Source organism: Bos mutus, chromosome 11, assembly GCF_027580195.1.
Source record: "Bos mutus isolate GX-2022 chromosome 11, NWIPB_WYAK_1.1, whole genome shotgun sequence".
NCBI classification, from domain to species: Eukaryota; Metazoa; Chordata; class Mammalia; order Artiodactyla; family Bovidae; genus Bos; species Bos mutus.
The window spans coordinates 104,104,249-104,125,388 of NC_091627.1; the positions used below are offsets into that span (position 1 = coordinate 104,104,249).

At 45.6% G+C, this 21,140-nt stretch overlaps 1 protein-coding gene across 1 annotated transcript; it reads left to right on the forward strand.

Moving 5' to 3' along the window:
• Positions 1-1,436: 1,436 nt before the first annotated feature.
• Positions 1,437-20,924, forward strand: STARD7 (StAR related lipid transfer domain containing 7). Its single transcript, XM_070380037.1, has 8 exons — positions 1,437-2,174; positions 9,652-9,860; positions 10,853-10,902; positions 12,105-12,215; positions 12,298-12,380; positions 12,726-12,825; positions 18,012-18,096; positions 19,088-20,924. The coding sequence occupies exons 1-8, from the start codon at positions 1,849-1,851 to the stop codon at positions 19,270-19,272; spliced, it is 1,149 nt and encodes a 382-aa protein (XP_070236138.1). The 5' UTR covers positions 1,437-1,848; the 3' UTR covers positions 19,273-20,924.
• Positions 20,925-21,140: the final 216 nt, after the last annotated feature.

Genomic DNA, 21,140 nt, shown 5'->3' on the forward strand with positions numbered 1-21,140 from the left:
GTTACCAGGGAAAACAGCAAAGGGACATGCCGTTCACCACCCCTTTGATAAGCTATCACTAGCTGGGGCCTGAGGCAAGTACCTAGGAGGTGTGTAGCAAGGTCAATCATGTGAGTAGGGTGTAGGTGAAGCAGGTACAGGTCTCGCAGAGCATGCACAGAGAGGTCAACCACCATCCTGAGTGGCCTGACCATACACCCTCACATCCGCTTCCAGCTATCCTACCACCAGTGAGAAAAGCTTGGCTCCACAAAGCATCAAATACCATTTTCTATTATATACCCATTTCTCCTTATTTCAACGGAAAATAAACATCCCCAGAGTCAAAGCAGACAGTCTGGATAGATCTAAATTTCAGCTCCCAGTAAAGCAATTTTTTTCTTTTTGGAGAAATATCTTTTATTAAGACCACATAAAACTGCTCATGTAGGTACATTAAGTGTGAAATTTCTAAATGCACTCACTGCCTTGGAATGAGCAGTTTCTCACATGAAGACTTCCTTTTACAGTACTGTAACATATAAGCTTAATATAAGTTTAAAAAATAAAACAATTTCGTGTAGGTTTTCCTACTGGACATCCAGCCCTTTCGTTTTAACGAGGTTGTGCACAGAATAGTCATTAAATACTCTTCAAGATCATTTAGCCAGGCTGTTCTTGGATAGTGCCAAGTAGGTTTTAGGAAACTTGTTTACCTTCTCACGCTGTCACCTTCGGGTCAAAGGCAGAAGGACAGCTACTAAGCGACCAGGGCCATCTGCCCCAGATAACTCCATTCTGCTGCCCTTTTACGAAAGGGCTACCGCAGTTCCACATTGAGGTGGGTCACCTGCCCAAGCAGCTCTCTTGACCGTGTCCTAGGCTCTAAGGATGTCCCGCTGGCCCGCTCTCGGTCGAGGTGTCGCAGAGAGAGGGTCGGTGCTCAGGGGTCTTGGCTCGTACAGCGCTTCCGGGAAAGCTAGCGGGGAGGCCGAGGAAGGCTCGGCAGGGTCTCCATCCACCAAAGGCATCTACGCTGTCCCGCCCCCAGTCCCCAATCTGGATATCCCCAGCGCCTCGCGGACGCAAAGCCAAGATCCCACCCTCACCCTCGACTCAAATTAGAGGCGACGATCACAAGCCTCTTAAAACAATCGAGAGGGCACTGAGCCGGGTTCTAAGGCACCTGGCCACCGACCCTAGCGGGGCGGGGTCGGGCGGCCGGAAGATGGCGGTGGCGGCGGGGTCCGCCGGTCACTCTCCGAGCCGCCCTTGACTAGTTCTCGCCGCCGCGCCACCTACCTTGCTAGCGAGGGTTCCAGGCTCGCCGCGCGAGCGGGCAGTGACGAGCACCTGGCGCCACCAATCAGAACCCGGAGTCTCGACCGCGCCCAATCAGGGCCGGGAGGCGGAGACTTGGGGGGGTATAGGGTGCAAGTTGGCAGCGCATGTGGTGGACGCGGAACGCTCGGGATGTCTGCGCCAGCTTCGCCGCTTTTCGCGCGTTCTGTACGCCGGCCCCTGTCGCCGGCCTGAGGAGGCCGAGGAGGCAGGTGGCCGAAAGGGCGGTCGGCCCTCCGGCGTTGCGGCCGGAACCGCGGAGAGCCTGCTGCAGTGGTCGCAGGCCCACCGCCGCGGCCGGTGCCTTGACCGACTCTCTTAAAGGAGACTTCTCCTCAGCGGTTGCTGCAGAGGGAGATGAAGGACCTGTTAGACCGTGAGGCGACTTCGGGGTCGGCCAACTAGGAGGACTCGGGGAGAGGGCGCCCGCACCCTCCCGGCCTTGTTCCTTTGGCGCCGTGAGCGAGGTGTCGCTCTCCTCCGGGCGCGCGGCGTGTGCACGCGGCCCCGGCGGGGCGATCGGGCGGCATGTTTCCGCGCAGGCCGCCGACCGGCCTGGCTGCCTGGCTGGTGGGCGCGGCGGCGGCGGCCGGGCGCGCGGGCGCGCGGGGCGGGGGCCTGCTCGCCTTGCTGGCCAATCAGTGCCGCTTCGTGACGGGCCTGCGCGTGCGGCGCGCGCAGCAGATCGCGCAGCTCTACGGCCGCCTGTACTCGGAGAGCTCGCGCCGCGTCCTCCTCGGTCGCCTCTGGCGCCGGCTGCGCGGACGCCCGGGCCATGCATCTGCCTTGATGGCGGCGCTCGCCGGCGTGTTCGTGTGGGACGAGGAGAGGATCCGGGAGGAGGAGTTGCAGAGGTGGGCATGGTGGCGAGGTCGTGCTTCCTCTCTGGGGTGGGGGGAGGGTCGGGGCGGTGGGGCTGGGAGGTGGAAACCTTAAAACCTGGGGCCGGCCTTGGTGATCACTGTCTCCTGTTGACCGGGTGGTACTGGAAGTGACGATGCAAGTAGTTCGATCAGGTTGTAGCAAACCCACGTTTCTACGTTGCTTCTGCGGGTTAACTTGATTTGTTGAATTAGAAATAACTGCAGGTGTAGGCTAGTGGAGAGGGGGACTTTGGGGGAGCGTGCCACTATAGAAATAACGTTTTGGGGACTCCCCAGGTGGTCCAGTGATTAAGAAGAATGCGTTTCTAATGCAGGAGGCTTAGGTTCCATCCCTGGTCAGGGAACTAAAATCTCATATGCCGCAGGGTGCGGCCAATTTTTTTTTTTTTTTTGACTAATTAAAAAAAATAACGTGGGAAGTTGGTATTGAAGACATGTAAGCTATTGCTCATGTCATCTTACATTCTTTCAGGAAGATGCAAAGGCTGCTCAGGTGGCACAGTGGTAAAGGATCCGCCTACCAATGCAGGAGACGTGGGTTCGATCCCTGGTTGGGGAAGATCCCCTGGAGAAGGAAATGGCAACCCACTCCAGTATTCTTGCCTGGAAAATTCCGTGGATAGAGGGGCCTAGGGTCGCAGAGATTAGGACTGCTGAGCAAGCACGCACGCATAGAAGGTCCAAAAACCAAACAGGTTTTAAAATGGACCTGAGGATGTAGATATGCAATTTACAAAGTTACATTGTTCCAAATGGGATTTCGTGAGGTATGCCAGAAGAGCTCTTTTGTCATTGTGACTCATGGCAGGATTATGAGACTGGAGATTTTGCCCTCCGGGGACAAACTAGTAGCCCACACATTTTAACCTGGAAGAATTAGGTCAGTTTTTCTTGCTACTTCCACTAGAACTCCGAGAGTTTCATTAGGCTCTGTAATCATGTTGTCATCATCAAAAACTTCTGTGAGAAGTATAGTACCATTAGTGGAATCCGCTCATCTGTGGTTCTAAACTGAGCCCTTACAGTTTTCATGCAATATGAGGAAACCTTGCTTTGGGTTTTGCTTTACAGTGTCGCTGTATTTTTTTTTTTTTTTGACAAAAAAAATGTGTGTCTCTCCACATATTCTGCCCCCGAACTCTGAAACTGATTTCAAGAACCTCCGATAGTCCCCCTACCTCACATAAATTCCAATACAAGTCTGTTCTGGTCATTTCTTCTGTTATTTCACACTTTTGGTTGGGTGAAAGTGGAAATATTTCAGTGAAATTAATACTGTGATCTCTCTGGAAGCGTAGGACCCAGATGCCAGGCAACATTGTGAGTTGTCGGTAAACGCAAAGTGTATCTTTAGAGCTGGTAATAATTTTCCTAGCAGTAAAAAGGACTGTTTTACAAATGCACTTTAAACTCATAACCATGAACAACCTTACTCAAAAACGTTAAGGTATCAAAGCATGAGAGGTGGTCTGCCTAGTTTCTGTTAGTGTTTTGGGGTATTTTGTTCTCAGGTGTAAGAAATATGGAAAGGTAACTTTTTAGTTGTAAAATTACCAGTCGACTGTTTGAATTTGCATTCTGTTTTTTGATGATGATGGAATACCCATGTTCCACAGTCATGAAGTTTGAGGGGAAATTTCCTAGTTGGATTTGGTTTGGGAAAGAGAAAGACCAGGAAAGGGCCTCTGGGTGCCCTGCTGGGAATAGGAGTTGAGTAGTGTTGAGGCCCGGGTGATAGATTTCATACTTTTTCGTCATGTATTTTTATTGATGATATGTTCTAGAACCTCTGTTCAGTAGGTCTCCCCTTTCCAGGAACTGGAGGGGGAAAATAGGATAAGAAATAGATGTGGTAAACATTTGAGTCCATAGTCAACTACCTGCCGTGGGAGAAAGAAATCAGACAGTTGAAGCACTTGATTCTAATCCAGCTCCTAAAGAGGTATTGTTCTGTATTAACCCACTTGGGGTTAATACAGAAGCTTAGACAAAGGCCAGTAAGAGCACTTAAGGTGCCCTTTTTGACCCTCTCCAGCCTTGTTGTTCCAGCAAAGGCCCTCATTTGACTCTCCATGTCCAGTTCACGCTTGAGTTCAGTCATATACTTAAAATTTGATCAAGTCCATTTTGAGGATTTTTAGAAATGTTACCTTGATGGGGGGGCAGGTGATATGCTGTCAGCTGTATGTAGGTTGTACGGTGATTTCAAAGGTCTTTGTTCTCCTAGCTGGTCCTGTTTGGATTTTATTATTAATTAATTAATTCTGGTCGCACTGTGTGCCGCTTGCTGGGTCTTAGTTTCCTGGCTGGGGATCCAATGGCAACGAAAGCAAGGGATCTTAACTACTGGACTACTAGGGAATTGCCAGTATTTTATTAAATAAGGTGTTCCGGGTACAGGTTAGCCTTTTTAGGTTTGGTGGGTTTTATGTATATTTTAAACTTTTATATTGGTGTGTAGCCAATTAACAATGTTGTGGTAGTTTCAGGTGAACAGCAAAGGGACTCAGACATACATGTACACGTATCCATTCTCCCCCCAGACTCCCTTCCCATCCAAGCTTAGGCTTGGTGCTTTATTTTGTTTGCTTTACAGGATGCACTGCTGAGGTTAGAAGATCTTAGATTCTGTTGGCACTGGTTGGATGATTTGGGGTAGCTTCCAGAATGAGCATAGTGCCTGTGCCTCGGGACATGTGCATTTCTTTCATTGTTCGTGGAAGAAGAGCGTGATTGTCCCGTGGCCCCTGAATCACAGCCTTTGGGTCTTCTGTGCCATTCCTGTACCAGCTTGTCCTGGTACACGCTCATTCTCATATGGCTGTTGCCACACGGTGATGGGCCGTAAGGCTCCCTTTTGGAATGTGAACATCTTAAATAGATGTGAACATCATTAATTGAGAATCAGCACGGACATTTGAGGAAAGAAGTAAATTGTACTCATTGATGGTCCAGGTATAGAAATCAGGTATTTTAATGCTTAGTCTAGCTTTCTTACCTGATTGACTTTAATTAAATGACCAGACAAAATAACTTTTAACCACTGTTTTTGGTGCTGACTGGCATTCTGTGAGTGCAGGGCAAATCTTATGGAAAAATACTAATAGTAATTTTTTAATTATTATTATTTTGGAACATTAAAAAAAATTACAGGAACAAAAAGGAAGTTAAGAAATATGAAAGACTAGCGGAAAGTGTTCCATTAATTTCCCTCCTCTTTTTAAAAAAACTTACAATTCATTGCTCGAAATTTGAATAAATATGTACCAATAAAGTTGCATGAAGAAAATTGGCCATTTTCCTATTTCAGCCTTTAAACTTTTCACTGTGCTATTAATTAGATAAATGATCAACAAAAAGTCCTTTTGACTTAAAGGGACTTTTTTTTCCCCCCCTGTCACTTAACGATGTTTTTACTCTCATACATTCTTAGATAATCAGAACTATGTAAAAACTGAGGGTTTTTTTTTTTTTTTTTTTTTGAGATTGTCTTCATTATTTGATGGTTAACCAGTTGGCTCAGAATTGCAGGGAGCTGTTGATGTCTCATTTTTGGGTATGTCCTATGACAGTTGTTCTTCAAAGTCTTTAACTTTGACAATAATTGGGAATTTGAGGAGGGGATCATTGAAACAAAGCAGTGTTACTTTGTTAAATTACTCATTACAGGAATGGCTTCATTTGACTCTTTGGGGCCTTATATTAAGCTCTGCACTTAGGGTAGGATTCCCCTAGATGAGCCTAATATGATAATACTTTCTGTTTTCATGATTTTATGCCTTCAATTTCCATAGCTTTCCATACAGCCTTTCTTAAATGTTGAGATGACTTTAGTTTTGAAGAAAGGAAAGCATTGACTGTCTTTCTTTGATCCTCTTACTAATCTGGTTGTGCTGCTATTTTGGGTTTAATCTCTTTTGTCCTTCTTTCTCCCTTGTTACTTGTCTCTCAGATAACAAGGTGTAGGCAACCATCCCCTCCAGATAAGATTTGACACAGCAGAATAATGGGATACATAGTGAGAAGTTTTTTTTTTCTTCACACAAATAATAGTGACTGAGCTGATGATGTCTGTCATGTCAGCATTTAGAAATTGAGACCCTTCTGGATTCTTAAACCTGGGACAGTGCTCATTGGCATTTTCATGATGCAGTCTCCTTCTAGCATTCATACTGTGCTGTACAAAGAGTGAGTGTCACGCCTTCACAGGGCATTGCTATCCCCCGAAGGCACTCAGTCTCACCCAGTGACCTTTAATCTTAAGAGGCTGATTAAGCAGTGGGTCAGAAACTCTGTACCACTTTGAGTCTTAGAAGGCCATTAAAAATATTGCCTATAGTCATATAGTTTAATTTTCTTAAAACCATATTACTATATAATTTTGTGAGCCTCTGATGTATTTTTCTCAAGACGTTCCTGCCCCTCTTCATTATGTGATAAGGACATTGAAGAGTCCGGCTTAATTTTTTTTGAAGGGTGCTTTACTAGTCCTCAGCAGGCCATGACTGGTCTGCATGATGCCTGCATTGTTGTTCTCACAGCCACAGCTAGCTGTGTCTTTACTTTTGCTTTCTCCTCTGCAAGACCTATTGCCTACTCTAAATTTCCTTCCCTATTTCTCTATGGTTTTTGCAATGGTAGCAGTCAATCCCGTTTTGCAATGTTTAATTCACACTGAAACTTTTAAAAGGTTAAACATTTTTCATCAGAACATCAATATAAATTGACTGGCTAGGGTTATCAGTTGCAAACAGAGAAACTGATACTGGTTAACTTTCTTCAAAAAGGGTGTAATCAGAAAGGTGTTAGGACACACAGAGCATTGAAGGCCAGGGAGACCCCAGGTTGGCTGGGAGGACAGCCACGGCCGCTACAGGAATGCTCTGCTTCGGACAGTGTTGCTGGTTTAGTTTCCCCAGATCTGTTGCATTTTTCCCTCCGGATAGGTGAGGAAATCTGAAAGGTCCTGTGCCTCGGACCTATTTCCTCTACCAGAAGTCTCTGATTAACGTCATTTGATCACTGCTAGGGCGCAAGAGGGGGACTGGGCTGTATCTCACCTATTTGGGGGTTCTCCTCAATAGGAAAAGATTTCAGGTGGTCAAAACACGAATGTCCTCGTACATAAATACTTTCATTGAAGTTCAAAGTTTAAAAATAATAGAATTGGAATAGACCTTCAAGAAATAATGTGCTCAAAAAAAAAAAAAAAGAAATAATGTGCTCATGTTACAGGTGGAACTAGGGAGCCTTTGAGGTAAAATGACTTGTAATCACAGCTCATGTTGGCAGAGCTGGGACTAGAACCCAGATCTCTGCACTATCGTTTGGATGGCTCTAAACTTTTAATCGGGGGTTACTGGTATGATTTTGAATTTTCAACTTCTAAACTAGTATTAATGTAATCTTTTAGTAAGAATTTGAATTATTGAGGCCTACCCCCATATTTATTTTACTCAGTTTATTCTGTGAACACTTACTGAGCATGTAATGTTTACCAGGTACTTGCTAAGAGCCATTTTAGTAAGGAGGATAGGCATAAAGGTAGATTAATTATAATATAGTGCAGTATGTTTCTGTAGAGGAATAAAAGTAAATGTGTCTGGTTAACCCTTTCTTGGAGTTAACCTTGAACTTTATGGGTTTTTTTTAATTTATATTTTTATTTATTGACTGCACTGTGTCTCGGTTACAGCACATGGGATCTTTAGTTGTGCCATATGAACTCTTATATGTGGGACCTAGTTCCCTGACCAGGGATTGAACCGTGTCCCTTGGCATTGGGAGCACAGAGACTTAGCCGCTGCACCACCAGGCAAATCCCTTTGTGCAGTTTCTGAAGGTTAAAGAGGAATAAGAAAGGGCATTTCAAACAGAACATATCAGTAGGTGGTATCTTCAGTCTTGAACTGTAAAAGTGACAGAGTCAACTAGCAGTCTTGCTTTGCTAACTGCTCTTTAAAGATTAAAGGGAAAATCGTGTTTTGTTTTGTTTTTTTTTAATGGTGCTGGGACAACTGGAGATGCATTTGTAAAATAGTGAATTTACACCCCACACCTCACACTGTACACAAAAATTAAAATGGGTCAGAGACCTAAGTGTAAACTAAAACTTGTAGAAGAAAATATAGGCATAAGTTCTTACAATACTGGGTTAGGCAGTGGTTTCTTAGCTAGAACACCAAAAACATGAGCAGTCAAAGAAAAAATAGATTAATTTGACTTCATCAAAATTGAAAACTTCTGTACAGCAAAAGTTACTATCAATAAAGTGGGAAGACGGCCCACAGTTTCAGAGAAAATATTTGTAAATATTTAACAGGAGACTTTAGTTCAGAATATATGAAGAACTTTTAAAACTTCACAGTAAAGACAACCCAATTTAAAACAAAGATTTCAATACATCTTTTCTCCAGAGAAGATACACAAATAGCTCATAAGCACATAAAAATATGCTCAACGTCATTAGTCATTATACCCGCTAGGATTGCTGGAATCAAAAAAGTTAGTTTCCCAGGCCCAGTAAGTCCACGCTAGGAATTTACCAAGGAAACTGAAAGCTTTCATCTGTACACAAGTTGTATGCAGATATATGTAGCAATATTATGCATGATAGCCAAAAAGTAGGAAACCCCTGCATGTCCATTACCTGATGAATGGGTAAACAAAGCGTGATACACCCATATGATGTATCCGTACAGTGGAGTATCATTCAGCCGTAAAAGCAATACACCAGGGCGTGAGTGAATTGTATATACTACTAAGTGAAAAGAGCCAGACCCAAGAGGCCATATTTTGTAAGATTTCATTTATATGAATTGTCCAGTGAGGCAAACTCATGGAGACAGAAGTAAATTAGTAGTTGTCAGGGGCTATAGAAAGTAACTGCTGTGGGTAAAGATTTCTTTGGGGGTTGGTGACAATGTTCTGGAATTGGTGGTGATGGTTGTACAACCTTGGGACTATACTAAAAAGCACTGATTTGTATATAGTAAAAGTATAAATTTTTATAGCAAGTGAATTATCTCTCTTTAAAATAAAGGAGGAAAAATACGTGAGTACTCTTAAAATATGATAGGAAGACAACCGAATTAAAAAATGGGCAAACGATATCAAATGACATTTCATAGGCATAAAATATGAGGGCTAATTATATGGCTAGTATTAAGCACTTTACATGTAAATTTAATTTTTATAATCAACCTTTGAAGTAGGTACTATTATCATCCCCAATTTACAGGTTAAGAAATAGGGATTGTTAAGTAATTTAATATTCTCATTGATGAATGTTAGACTGGGATTCAGACTCAGGAACTCATATTTTTATTCCCTACACTTTATACCGTTTTAAACCCACTCCGCTCTGTGTAAGTCTTTGTGTGGCCAGTTCATTTTTCAGGGCTGACTCCATCCACCCCACCATGCCTGTTGTTTTTCTCCTCTCCAGATCCATTGATGAGATGAAACGGTTGGAGGAAATGTCAGGTATGTTTCGGAGCTCTGGAGTTGAGCGCCACCCCCCAGAACCAAAATCCCAGACAGAAGGGGTTGAAGATTCAGGAGGCACCGAGCAGCCATGGGAGATGGTGATGGATAAGAAACACTTCAAGCTGTGGCGGCGTCCCATTTCAGGCACCCCCCTTTACCAGTACCGAGGTGAGTCCCACCTGGCTGCTGGGGGTGTGTTTCGCCCCGGCAGGTACATGGCACTCTGTTCTCTTATACTCTCCATTCTGGTTTTGTTCCGGGAACACTGCCCTGCTGTGCTGTTGTTTTTCCTCTCCCTGATAATAAGGGATCATGGCATCCGGTCCCATCACTTCATGGCAAATAGATGGGGAAACAGTGGACACAGTGGCTGACTTTATTTTTCTGGGCTCCAAAATCACTGCAGATGGTGACTGCAGCCATGAATTTAAAAGACGCTTGCTCCTTGAAAGGAAAGTTATGACCAACCTAGACAGCATGTTAAAAAGCAGAGACATTACTTTGCCAACAAAGGTCTGTCTAGTCAAGGCTATGGTTTTTCCAGTAGTCATGTATGGATGTGAGGGTTGGACTATAAAGAAGGCTGAGCCCCAAAGAATTGATGCTTTTGAACTGTGGTGTTGGAGAAGACTCTTGAGAGTCCCTTGGACTGCAAGGAGATCCAACCAGTCCATCCTAAAGGAGATCAGTCCTGGGTGTTCATTGGAGGGACTGACGTTGAAGCTGAGACTCCAATAATTTGGCCACCTGATGCGAAGAGCTGACTCACTGGAAAAGACCCTGATGCTGGGAAAGATTGAGGGCAGGAGGACAAGGGGACGACAGAGGATGAGATGGTTGGATGGCATCACCGACTCGATGGGCATGGGTTCGGGTGGACTCTGGGAGTTGGTGATGGACAGGGAGGCCTGGCGTGCTGCGGTTCATGGGGTTGCAAAGAGTCAGACACAGCTGAGCAACTGAACTGATGACAAGAGTCTCGTTGTCTTTGTTACTCTGCTATAGGTTGTCTCTGTCATACTTTGCTGCCCCAGTGTGACTTCTGTTTCTGAATCTGCCTTTAAGATCTGTACGTCAGTACTCTGCAGTTCAAATGCAGTTAAGTGATAGGAATAGAGTGGGAGATGAGTGTGGCAAACATCGCTTATCCTTTGTTCTAGTGTTTGGAACCTACACGGACGTGACACCGCGGCAGTTCTTCAATGTTCAGGTGAGTACGTTTCTCCTCCCAGATCAGGAGCTGCTAAGCCTAGAAGTCCTCTTGCCATCATCCACATGAGTGATTTCTCTGACTTACAAGATGTTGGCTTCAGTCCATCCATCTCTCTGCCCCTCATTTCACGTCAGCTAGCCTCTGGGTGAGCCTTTGACTTACAGTTTGCCTTCTGGGGATGAGGCCAGTTCTGCTCTTTTTAAGACTTTTGGGAAGAGCAAATAGAGGAAGGATTTGAGTGCTTTAATATATTTTATAAGACTTCATAGTTTTTTCCCCCTAAACAATTTGAGGGTAAGTTACATGCCCTTTGTTCCAAAACCCTTCAGTGTGTATTTCCTAAAAAACTGGACATATTCTCCTAACTAGCCATGGTACCAGTATCAAAGTCAGCAAATGTAACTGATGCAACTCTGATAGAATCTTTGCATTCCAGTTTTGCCTGTTTGTTGGCTTGGCGATGTCCTTCCTCTGCAGTATACAGATGCAGTCAGGACTTCGCTATCTGGAACTTGTCCACAGTAAAGGTGTTATAAAGATAAGAGTATGTGTTCAGAGACTGCTCCTCCTTGCGGGGAAATACAGAAAAGGGGAGCTGGGATCACCTAGAGTTCTACAGAAATTGTTTTTTCCTTCCTGGAATTCTCATGGTTTACTGGACTTTGAGTAACTAGTTTGGTGATTATAACACCCACTGCTAACACACAAGTGCACGCTTTCCTCTAAGCACTGAATTCTGTCAGTCTATTGAATTTTTGTTGATTTGAATGTGTATGATATGTGTCTTTCTTTGAGATTAGAAATTTTTAAAATAAAGCAACTTGTGTGAGGTGTCTGCCCGTACTTTTGGACGTTTTGTCTGTTTAAAACCTTTTGGAATTATTTCACCCTTACAAATTTCTATCACTGTCTACTGTATTTTCTCTAGACATGTCTATGACAATATTTTTTCTTACACTTGTGGGTTTTTTTTTTTTTTAAGATTCACTTTCAAAGTAATGGGATTGGCCTACAGGAAGGGATTTTATTAAAGGACTCATCTGTAGTAACACAGCTGTGTCTTTGACACTTGGGCACTGTCCTTAGGTCAGATCACTGTTTCAGAAGGCTCTTGGGTAAGAGGCCCACTCCTCTGGAGAAGTCTTCTGTAGCTTTGTTCTGGATTTCTTGGGTCTTCATGGTCTTTGCTCTTTCTATAGCTGGATACAGAATATAGGAAAAAGTGGGACGCCCTGGTGATCAAGCTGGAAGTGATCGAGAGGGATGTGGTCAGTGGCTCTGAGGTTCTTCACTGGGTGACCCATTTTCCCGTGAGTATTGTACCTCTGGTTTTGCTTTGATCACGTCCACATGAGACAGAGCCCTGATCCTCCCACCCTTGCTCTTCTTTAGTACCCGATGTACTCACGGGATTATGTGTACGTTCGGCGGTACAGCGTGGATGAGGAAAACAACGTGATGGTGTTGGTGTCACGGTACGCATGCTGAGCAGCTTGGCCTTCATTCACACGTGTCTGGTGGGAGTCTGCTTGTCTTGTGAGTGAAGCCAGGGCGCCGTGCGTCCCAGCGAGAATGTGACTATTTCAGAGGGTTGAAGGGATGCAAACCTTTCATCAGAATAATCCTTCAGTTCCTTAATGGTGATAATTAAAGAGACACCGAGTTAACTCACTCTGTTTTTAGAAGTTAGTGTATATTCATTCATGACTTTTCTGATGTAGTCATTTAAAAGTTAAGAGGCTGCCTTTACTCCGTAACTCCAGCTCCAGTGGTCCTGTGTGTAGACAGTCCTCAGTTTCTTTTGCTTCTTTCCTTGCCAGTGCTGTGGAGCACCCGAGTGTGCCAGAGTCTCCGGAATTCGTCAGGGTCCGATCATATGAGTCCCAAATGGTTATCCGTCCACACAAGTCATTTGATGAGGTGAGTTGTATGTCATCCGAGATGTGATGGGTTAGTGGTTTATGAATTTTCTCAAGGTATGCCTTTTGTCTGAACTAGGGAGGGCATTCTGGTTCTCCAGTTTGGCTTGCATCGAATCCACTGGAGCCTGCTTAAATAGTGCTGGGCTGTGGCCTGAGAATTTGCATGTCTTAAGCTCCCAGGGGAGGCTGGTGCTACTGGCCTGCGACCCACACTTCAGGACCCCACCTAAAGTGGTGTACCTGGAAGACCCTTGAGACAAAGCGGTGATGACCCCTTGGCTCCTGTTACCTGAGGGGCAGTGATGGGAAGACGGCGGCCCTGACTCATACAGGCTTGTTGGCAGCGTTCTTAGGAGCCAGAGCGAGCTACTGTTCCTTCCCATCAGAATTTCCTCACAGTGGGCAGAACACGTAACACATTTAAGGACTCCTGTTTCCTTATCAATGCTGTCTGCTTCCTTGAACATTTTATGACCTTTCTTTGCAAAGAATATTTTCTTCAACTTAGTGTGGTGTTTTAGTTTTGATATTTTAGCCAAACCTCTGTTGAGCGTACATACTGATTGCGGTGGTTGCTGTTTTTAGCCCTGTTCACTTTGAAATCACTGTTTCTCCCCGTCACCTGTGTTTTAGAGCTGTATGACTGTTCTCTTAGCCGAGCTTTTGTTTTTGCAAGTTGTTTTATTTACACCACCTACATAATGGGACTCTTCTAAGCATGACAGAAACCGGGGTTTGCCTCAGTGGTGGTTTTGGGGGAGCTGTATGTTGACGTTTGTACCGTTTTAGCGCGATGGTTTTTTTTTTGCACGTGGGATCTTCACCACCAGGGATCGAACCCCTGCAGTGGAAGCTCAGAGTCTTAACCAGTGGACCACTGGTGAAGTCCCAGAGAGTGTTCTTCAAACCATGAGTTGCTACCGGCTAGTGGAAGACAGGCTTAATTAGTGCTCGAAAAGGAATAAATAGAAACTGAATGTAAGCATATTTTATGAAACTTTTGTTTGATTACATATGTACAAGTATATGTGAGAGAGAGGCTGAGAAAGAAAGAACTTGGTTGGCAATGTAGAAAGTATTGTTTCCAGTGTGTTGTAAGTTAGTACAGTTAAACATGTTTCAAAGTCCTCGCATTAGAAGCAAGAATGTTGCGATCGCCTGGGCAGGCTGGGCCTGTGGGAGTTGGAATTATGCCTCCTGCTTTGCTTTGATGTTGCTTCTGAAGTCTGAACCTTGTCCGCGTATTTCCTCTTTGGGGGGAAAAGTGGCTCGAGTCCCAGCGTTACTGCCTTTGGAGACCCTGACCGTGAGATAGCTAAGGCAGAGTTGGGCCACCAGCAGAGCGTGTTGTACCAGGAAGTAGCTTCTTTCAGCTGAGGTGGGGGACAGTATGAATTGTAAGTATTGCAGCACGTTGTGGCAAGCTCTTAGGAGAAAGGTAAGACTGGAGTTGGTTCTTGTAAAAAAGCAGCCTCTAGGTAGAGGAAAACAGGAAGGACCTGGAGGTAGAAGACATGATTCCGTGATTCAGCCGCAGACGAAGGAGGGAACGTGGGTGTTGAGAGACTCACTGCTTAGAAAGGAAGGCGGAGTCTGGGGAGGAGTGGTGATTACCTTGACCGTGTACAGAAGATGCCTGAAAGCCAGGCAGCTGAGTTTGGATTTGCCAGATGGAAGGTAGATCCTGAGCCAGGGTGTGGTATTCTGTTCTATTGTGGCTGTGCTGCCAGATTATAGGACCTCAGTTCCCTGACCGGGGTTGAACCCAGGCCACGACAGTGAAAGCCTGGAATGCTCGCTGCCAGGCCATCGTGGAACTCCCCAGTTTCCCTTTTTATTATGGAAAATTTGAGATGTAGACGAAAGATGGAGAAGTAGAGAAAGTAACAGGCGTGGACTCTGTCCTCCCTTGACTCCGGCAGTGACCACCCTCTTGGCCAGGCTTGTTTTATCTGCACTCTTTCTGGTCACTTTCCCACAACCCTGATTTTTTTGAAGCAGATTCTGGTTTTGCTATAGAAGAACCGAAGAATTCCTCTATACATATTTTAGTGTTTATCTCAAAAAGAAGAGAGATTTTTTGAAAACATAATATCGTATTCCCTAATGTCTAATATCTGTAGTGTTTAAGCTTTGCTGATCATCCATGAATTTTTTTGTATTTATTTGATTCCTGATTTCAGGTGAGATCCAGATATTGAAATGTGTTCACACTGTAGCTTTGCATCTATATCTTGAGTTCTCCCTCCTTTTTTCCCCCTTGGAATTGTATTTATTGAAGAAGCAGTTTCTTTGTTCTAGATTTTGCTGGTTATGTTATCACAGTGTCATCTAACGTGTTTTTCTGTCCCCTGTGTTTCCTATATGTGGGTACTTAGAGGCTTGAACAGATTTAGGTTATTTGCTTGGAGCAAGACTGCTTTATTAAGAGGTATATAATGTCTGATACTGCCTTTTTATACGGTTCATGGGGTGCTCACGGCAAGTGCACTGGCGTGTCCTGCCGTTCCCTCCTCCAGTGGATCACATTTTGTCGGAACTCTCCACTATGAACAAATGGTCTTGCGTGGCCCTGCGTGGCATGGTTCATAGCTTCAAGGAGTTATCAAGCCCCTTCGCCACGACAAGGCTCTGATCCCTTTCTTTGTGAATTTGGAGGTGATTGATGAATATTACTCAGCTCAACTATTTTATTAGGAGTTACAAAATACTATTTGTATGAACTCTTCATTCTTTCTTCTCTTATTTCCATTTATTAGATGACATACTTGAAAGTTGCTTAGTCATGTCCAACTCTTTGCAACCACGTGGCCTATGCAGTCCATGGAATTCTCCAGGCCAAAAGACTGGAATGGGTAGCCGTTCCCTTCTCCAGGGGATCTTCCCAACCCAGAGATCGAATGCAGGTTTCCTGCATTGCAGGCGGATTCTTGACCAGCTGAGCCACCGGGGAAGCCAGTACTTGAAAGTTTATACATGGACTGTTTTATTTCCTATAGTTCACAGAGGAAAGGGAAATAAGAAAGATGCTGATTTGTTTCCTTCATTTACTAGTTTTTAAAATGTTGAATTAGTTCTTTCAACAAACAATCCTCCAAAGGTTAAAGTTTTTATTTTTTAAAGAAATGATGGGACTTACCTGGTGGTAAGTCTCATTGGAAGACTCATACTTCCAGTACAGGAGGCCTGGATTCAGTCCCGCATGCTGTGTGGTACGGCCAAAAGAAAAAAGACATGCTATTAGAAACTCAAAAATTTAAGCATATTTGGTTTGTTTTGCAGTCACTTTTATCTAGGATCCTCTTATTGACCAGAGTCCTTTTGACTTAACCTCAGAAACTCTCCTGTCTTCTGGTGCTACGTTTCAGGTTCACCTTCTATAGTTTTAGGTGTGAATCTGAAAATGAGCATTTCTTCTAGGAGCCTTAATACCACCCTTTGGCATCTAGAAGTTCTCATATTTCTGGGCCTGTTCACTCTTAAGAGTAATTTAGCTTACATCCCTGTTCTTTCTACCCATTTAATTTCTTCTTCCTGACGGCAATTGTTTTCAGTTTTGAGTTTTTTCAGTATAGGCAGTAGTCTATGAGAACCCAGGACTTCGACTTCTCAGTCCAAGTGTTTAATGGGAAGGGTCATTTCAAGTTTTCTATACGTGTTAGCTCAGGCAGCCTCCTGGCGAGCCTTTGTGGTGTCACTGTTCCCGCTGTGCAGGCTTCACCTCTCCTTTACTTCGTGGTATTCAGGCTTTATCTCTGTTACAGCACCTGTCTGTCCTGCTAATTGGAAGCTCCTGAGGGCAAGGACTGGCATGTTCTTATTTCCCGTATAGTGCCTAGCACAGTCCCCAGACACATAGCAGATGTTCAGAGAACTGTTAAGTAGATGAATAAAGGACTCAACATTTCACCCAGGGAGTGAAGAAGGTGGGCTTTGGTGGAAAGGCGTGAGAGTCACAGTGCTGCTGTCTACAGCTGTGGCCAGTCTGCTTTGAAAAGTGCAGACTTGGGGCCTCTGTGGCAGTCCATTGGTTAAGATTTTGCCTTCCAGTGTAGGGGGTTTGGGTTTAATCCCTGATTGTAGAGCTAAGATCCTGTAGCCAAAAACCCAGAACATAAAATAGAAACAATAACAAATTCAATAAGAAGTTTTTAAAAGTGGTTCTCTCTTACCCTTTGGGTGAAGCATATTTGCTTCAGACCTCTCCGAGGATCGGGATCCCTGTAAATCTCTTTAATCTTTGTCTTCAGTGTACCAGTGAGAGGGCTGAGTCAGCGAGAGTGGGTGCCTGGGCCTGTGGTCAGGATTCTGGGTTCATCTTGGCTCTGGTTGAATATGTGGGTGAGCTCGAGCAAAGCCCTTCACCTTTTTGTGCTCAGTTTCTTCATCTGTAAAATGGGGATTAGCAGCGTCTACATTATAGGATTGTTGTGAGGAGCTGAAGCAGTTCCTGACACATAGTTCTAAGTGCCCTGTAAATGTTTGATGCTAGTGTTAATAGTGATAGTAGTAAGAGTTAATATCATTTCAATAACGATTAAAATATTTAAACATGGTGGGGTATGTGTTGAGGTCCACTCCCACATTCTAAGATTGACTAGAAAGACGCATAGGACCCAGCTGACAATCTACTCACAGCTAAGATTTATCACAGTGATGGGAGGATGCACAGCTGGATCAAAAGGGGGAGATGCAGGCGGGGTCTGGAGGAATCCCTGCAGGCTCCCCACACTCCCTGTCCCGTGAGGGCTCTTGGAACACATCCTGTCCCAGCCACAGAAAAGCAGCAACACGTGTGATGATTCTGCCTGGAGAAGCCCAGTGTCTGTACTGGGGGCTGGTCACACAGGCACCCTCTGCCTAGCACGTCCTACAACCCCAGACCCCAGGGGGAGAGCGGGGGCTCAGCAGGAAGCACATTGTTTGCACAGAGGAGGCGCAGGGAGCCCTGGAGGACTTAACTATTGACAGAGGTCAGGCAGGCACCAAGTTCCTGGACACCACTGGGCCAGCCTCACTAGGTAGTAACCTCTCAGGTCTTCAGCGTTAACTCTTTTCTGCTCAGGGTAAAAAAAAATGCCGCTCTCCACCCCAGAGTCCGATCTTGGTTATTCTGTGGCACTGGGTACGGAGGCTGTGAGGGGTAATTTGGGTACCTTCATCTTTGCTGTTTTTCTTTTCCAGAACGGCTTTGACTACTTGCTGACATATAGTGACAACCCCCAGACCGTGTTTCCTCGCTACTGCGTTAGTTGGATGGTTTCCAGTGGTGAGTGGGTGCTTGTGCACGGGGCCGGGTACTTGGGCTGAACGTTTTATTTTTCTCTAGCTTCTCAGTGGCTTCAGGGAGGTTAACACTTGTTTCATGGGAGGCCTTCCGAGTTCATTATTGAATACTGTCTGGAAGGTAGTGAAACCTCCGGCTGCAGTTGGGAGGGATGAGCATTCTGGTCCCAAAACGAAGCCTATGCCCAGAGGTGAATCGAAGAATGTTTGCTTAATACACACTGTGTACATTAATGCATTTACAGATTTTCTTCTTAGATCGTGTCGAAAGCCTTAAAACATGTGGTTATAGGACAGTCCACTGGAGAAAGGGGCCACCACCCTTCTTAAGAAAGGCAGCAGCACATCACTGCTGTGATTGACTGCATTTTTCCTGGCCAGTCTCTTCCCTTAGAAACAGCTTCATGAGATTTTCTCTCTTGTTCTCTGTAAGCGGTGTCTTACCCTTCAGGGGGTATGGAGAGGAGGTTAGGTGTTTCTACTGTTAGACATTTTTCAGCAAAATTGGCTGTGCCACTGATAAGTGATATTTGAATCACATAAAAGAGAGCCTTTGGGGACTTAGGTGGTTTGATCAATGCCCCTTTTCAAAGGATCCCGGAGGTCCTGGGTGGTTTTCACTCCCTATAAGTCTGTTGTCTGTCCGTGAGGCTGTGATCTCTATAAGGAGGCATTGACTTCCTGCCTGGAAAGAAACAGGCCCTGCTAATTTTGAGCCTGGTGGCTCAGCGGTAGAGAATCCACCTGCCGATGCAGGAGACTCAGGTTTGATCCCTGGGTCTGGAAGATTCCCTAGAGAAGGAAATGGGGAAACGGTAACTCACTCCAATGTTCTTGCATGGAAATCCCATGGACAGACTTACAGTCCATGAGGTCGCAAAGAGTCGGACACGACTGAGTCGTAAAACAGTGAAAACATGTTGAGCCTGCTGGCTGATGTGCCCGCCCACCCAGACTGCCCTCTCTCCCGACAGGCATGCCAGATTTCCTGGAGAAGCTGCACACGGCCACTCTGAAAGCCAAGAACATGGAGATCAAAGTGAAGGACTATATCTCATCTAAGCCTTTGGAAGTGGGGAGTGAGGCCAAAGCCGCCACCCCATCTTCTGAGCGCAAGAGCGAGGGCAGCTGTGGGCCTGCCCGCATCGAGTACGCTTGACAGGCCCTGGGGGAAGCGGGGCCAGGCGGGTTCCAGCCCTGTCTCGGCGTCGCCACGCCCTCTGCTGCGGAACACCACTGCAGGCTGATTCGGTACTGCTCTCAGAGCCCTGCTGCTCAGTGTTGGAACAGGAGGAGGAGGCATTCGAAGACCCTGGGCACATTCTCGGGCCAAGCGTTTTGAAACTGGTGTTTCCTGGAGCTCCTCTGGAGCCAGCCTCGCCTCAGGCCAGAGGGGACAGCATCCTTTGCTTTCTCTGCCCACATTCCGTTTTCAGCCTCGGTTCTGCAGCACTTTGGGTGGGTTTCCTTCGGTTCTGAAGGTCCAGCTGGACCATGTGGACGGTTGAGTCTCCAATGAGGAGTCATGGCCGGGGGCACTCTTGGTCACAGTCCTGGTGTTGAGGGGGTGTGAACTGTTGCTTGGCAGCGTAAGTGCCTTGTCCTCACCTTCCCGTCTCTAGGGACATAGTTTGTATCAAGAAATGTCAGTCTCTGCCTCCCGTTTCCTTTCCCCAGCAAAGCCGTTTCCCTGAGTCAGCCAGTTCTTCGGTATTCATGTGCTGTGTCCATCTGGGCCACTGCGTCCCTGTAGCCCGTTTACCAAGAACCGGGAAACTAACGCCGTCAGACAGTAACTCTGTCATCAGTGTTTGGATAGCATCAGTGGAGATGCTCAAAACATTATCCAGTTTAGTTTTGTGTGTGGTGTTTTTTTTAACTTTTGTGTTAAAAATGGGGGGTGGAATTAGGGAATGGAATAGGATTTTTGTTCCATAGTCTGGACTGTATAGACAGCACCGTTTTGATTCAGGCATTATTATCACACTTTGGGTTTGATTTGATGCCCGCAAATTGGCCATCTTGGAAGGCTGAAGGCAGAGGGGTAGGGGTCGGGCACCTCCCTGGAAGCTCTCAGAGCTGCAGACAAGCTTTGTGAGCAGGCAGGTGCAGTCGGTCCCAAATGCTCATATAAGGGGGAGGTGACTCATGTGACCCTGTGAAAAACTTCGTCGTCTTCTGAGCTAAAATTAAGGCAAACCACACTGTTTGGATAAAGTCACAATCAGATGGGATCAGCCTGGCCTGGCTAATGGGGCTTATGGTCATGCTGCACTCTGACTGGGAGCATCGGGACAGGCTTCAGGGCTTCAGATCCTCCTCCTCCCCCTTATTTCTTAGAATATGAATGACGAGATTTTCCCCACCCCCACTTGCTACCCTTTTGTGTTGCTGAAAGAGGAGCAAAAGCTGAGATTAAGCCCCTTAACCTTTTTACGGCCTAAGTTTTGTGCCAAAGAAATGCCTGCCCCACTCTTTGACGTCTTGCAGTCTCTGCGTCGTTGGCAGACCAGAGGGGTGCCTCAGACAGTCCCGCTTCTCTTCATCGGTTGTGTCTCCCTCCTCTTCCCCAGGGATGAGTCCCTGGGTTGCATTGGAGCTGAGCGCCTGTGACTGTTGGGACGGGTGGTGTGGGCGAGTGCCGTGAGTACACTCGAGCAGAGGAGCTGTGCGTTGCTCGTGTGCTTTTTGGCAGTTTGACTCTGCACTTGGTGTTGGTCTGTATAGTTACTTACGTCATTGTAATGATTTCACTCCTGACCGTGACGTTTTTACCAAATGCGTGAATAAATACATAAGGATTGGTATGAAGGAATGTGTCTTTGGACGTACGTTGTCAAGGAAGTCTTGCATACTGGGATTATTACTTCTTCCTGATCAAAAAGCATATTCCCGCCAGCAGAGTTGGCATGAAAGCAGCGAGGTTTGGTCTTCCCTGGCGGTGACTGAAACACCACCCACCACCTTGCCTATAGACTATAAGGCCTTTCCAGGGAACCAGATTGGCGATTGAAAACAAACCACCAT

Bases quoted from the DNA above. Each gene is read 5' to 3' on its own strand.
- STARD7 (XM_070380037.1), top strand. From the start codon at position 1,849: ATGTTTCCGCGCAGGCCGCCGACCGGCCTGGCTGCCTGGCTGGTGGGC. The intron at 2,175-9,651 runs GTGGGCATGGTG...TCTCCTCTCCAG, and splicing joins CGGGAGGAGGAGTTGCAGAG to ATCCATTGATGAGATGAAAC. The intron at 18,097-19,087 runs GTGAGTGGGTGC...CTCTCCCGACAG, and splicing joins TAGTTGGATGGTTTCCAGTG to GCATGCCAGATTTCCTGGAG.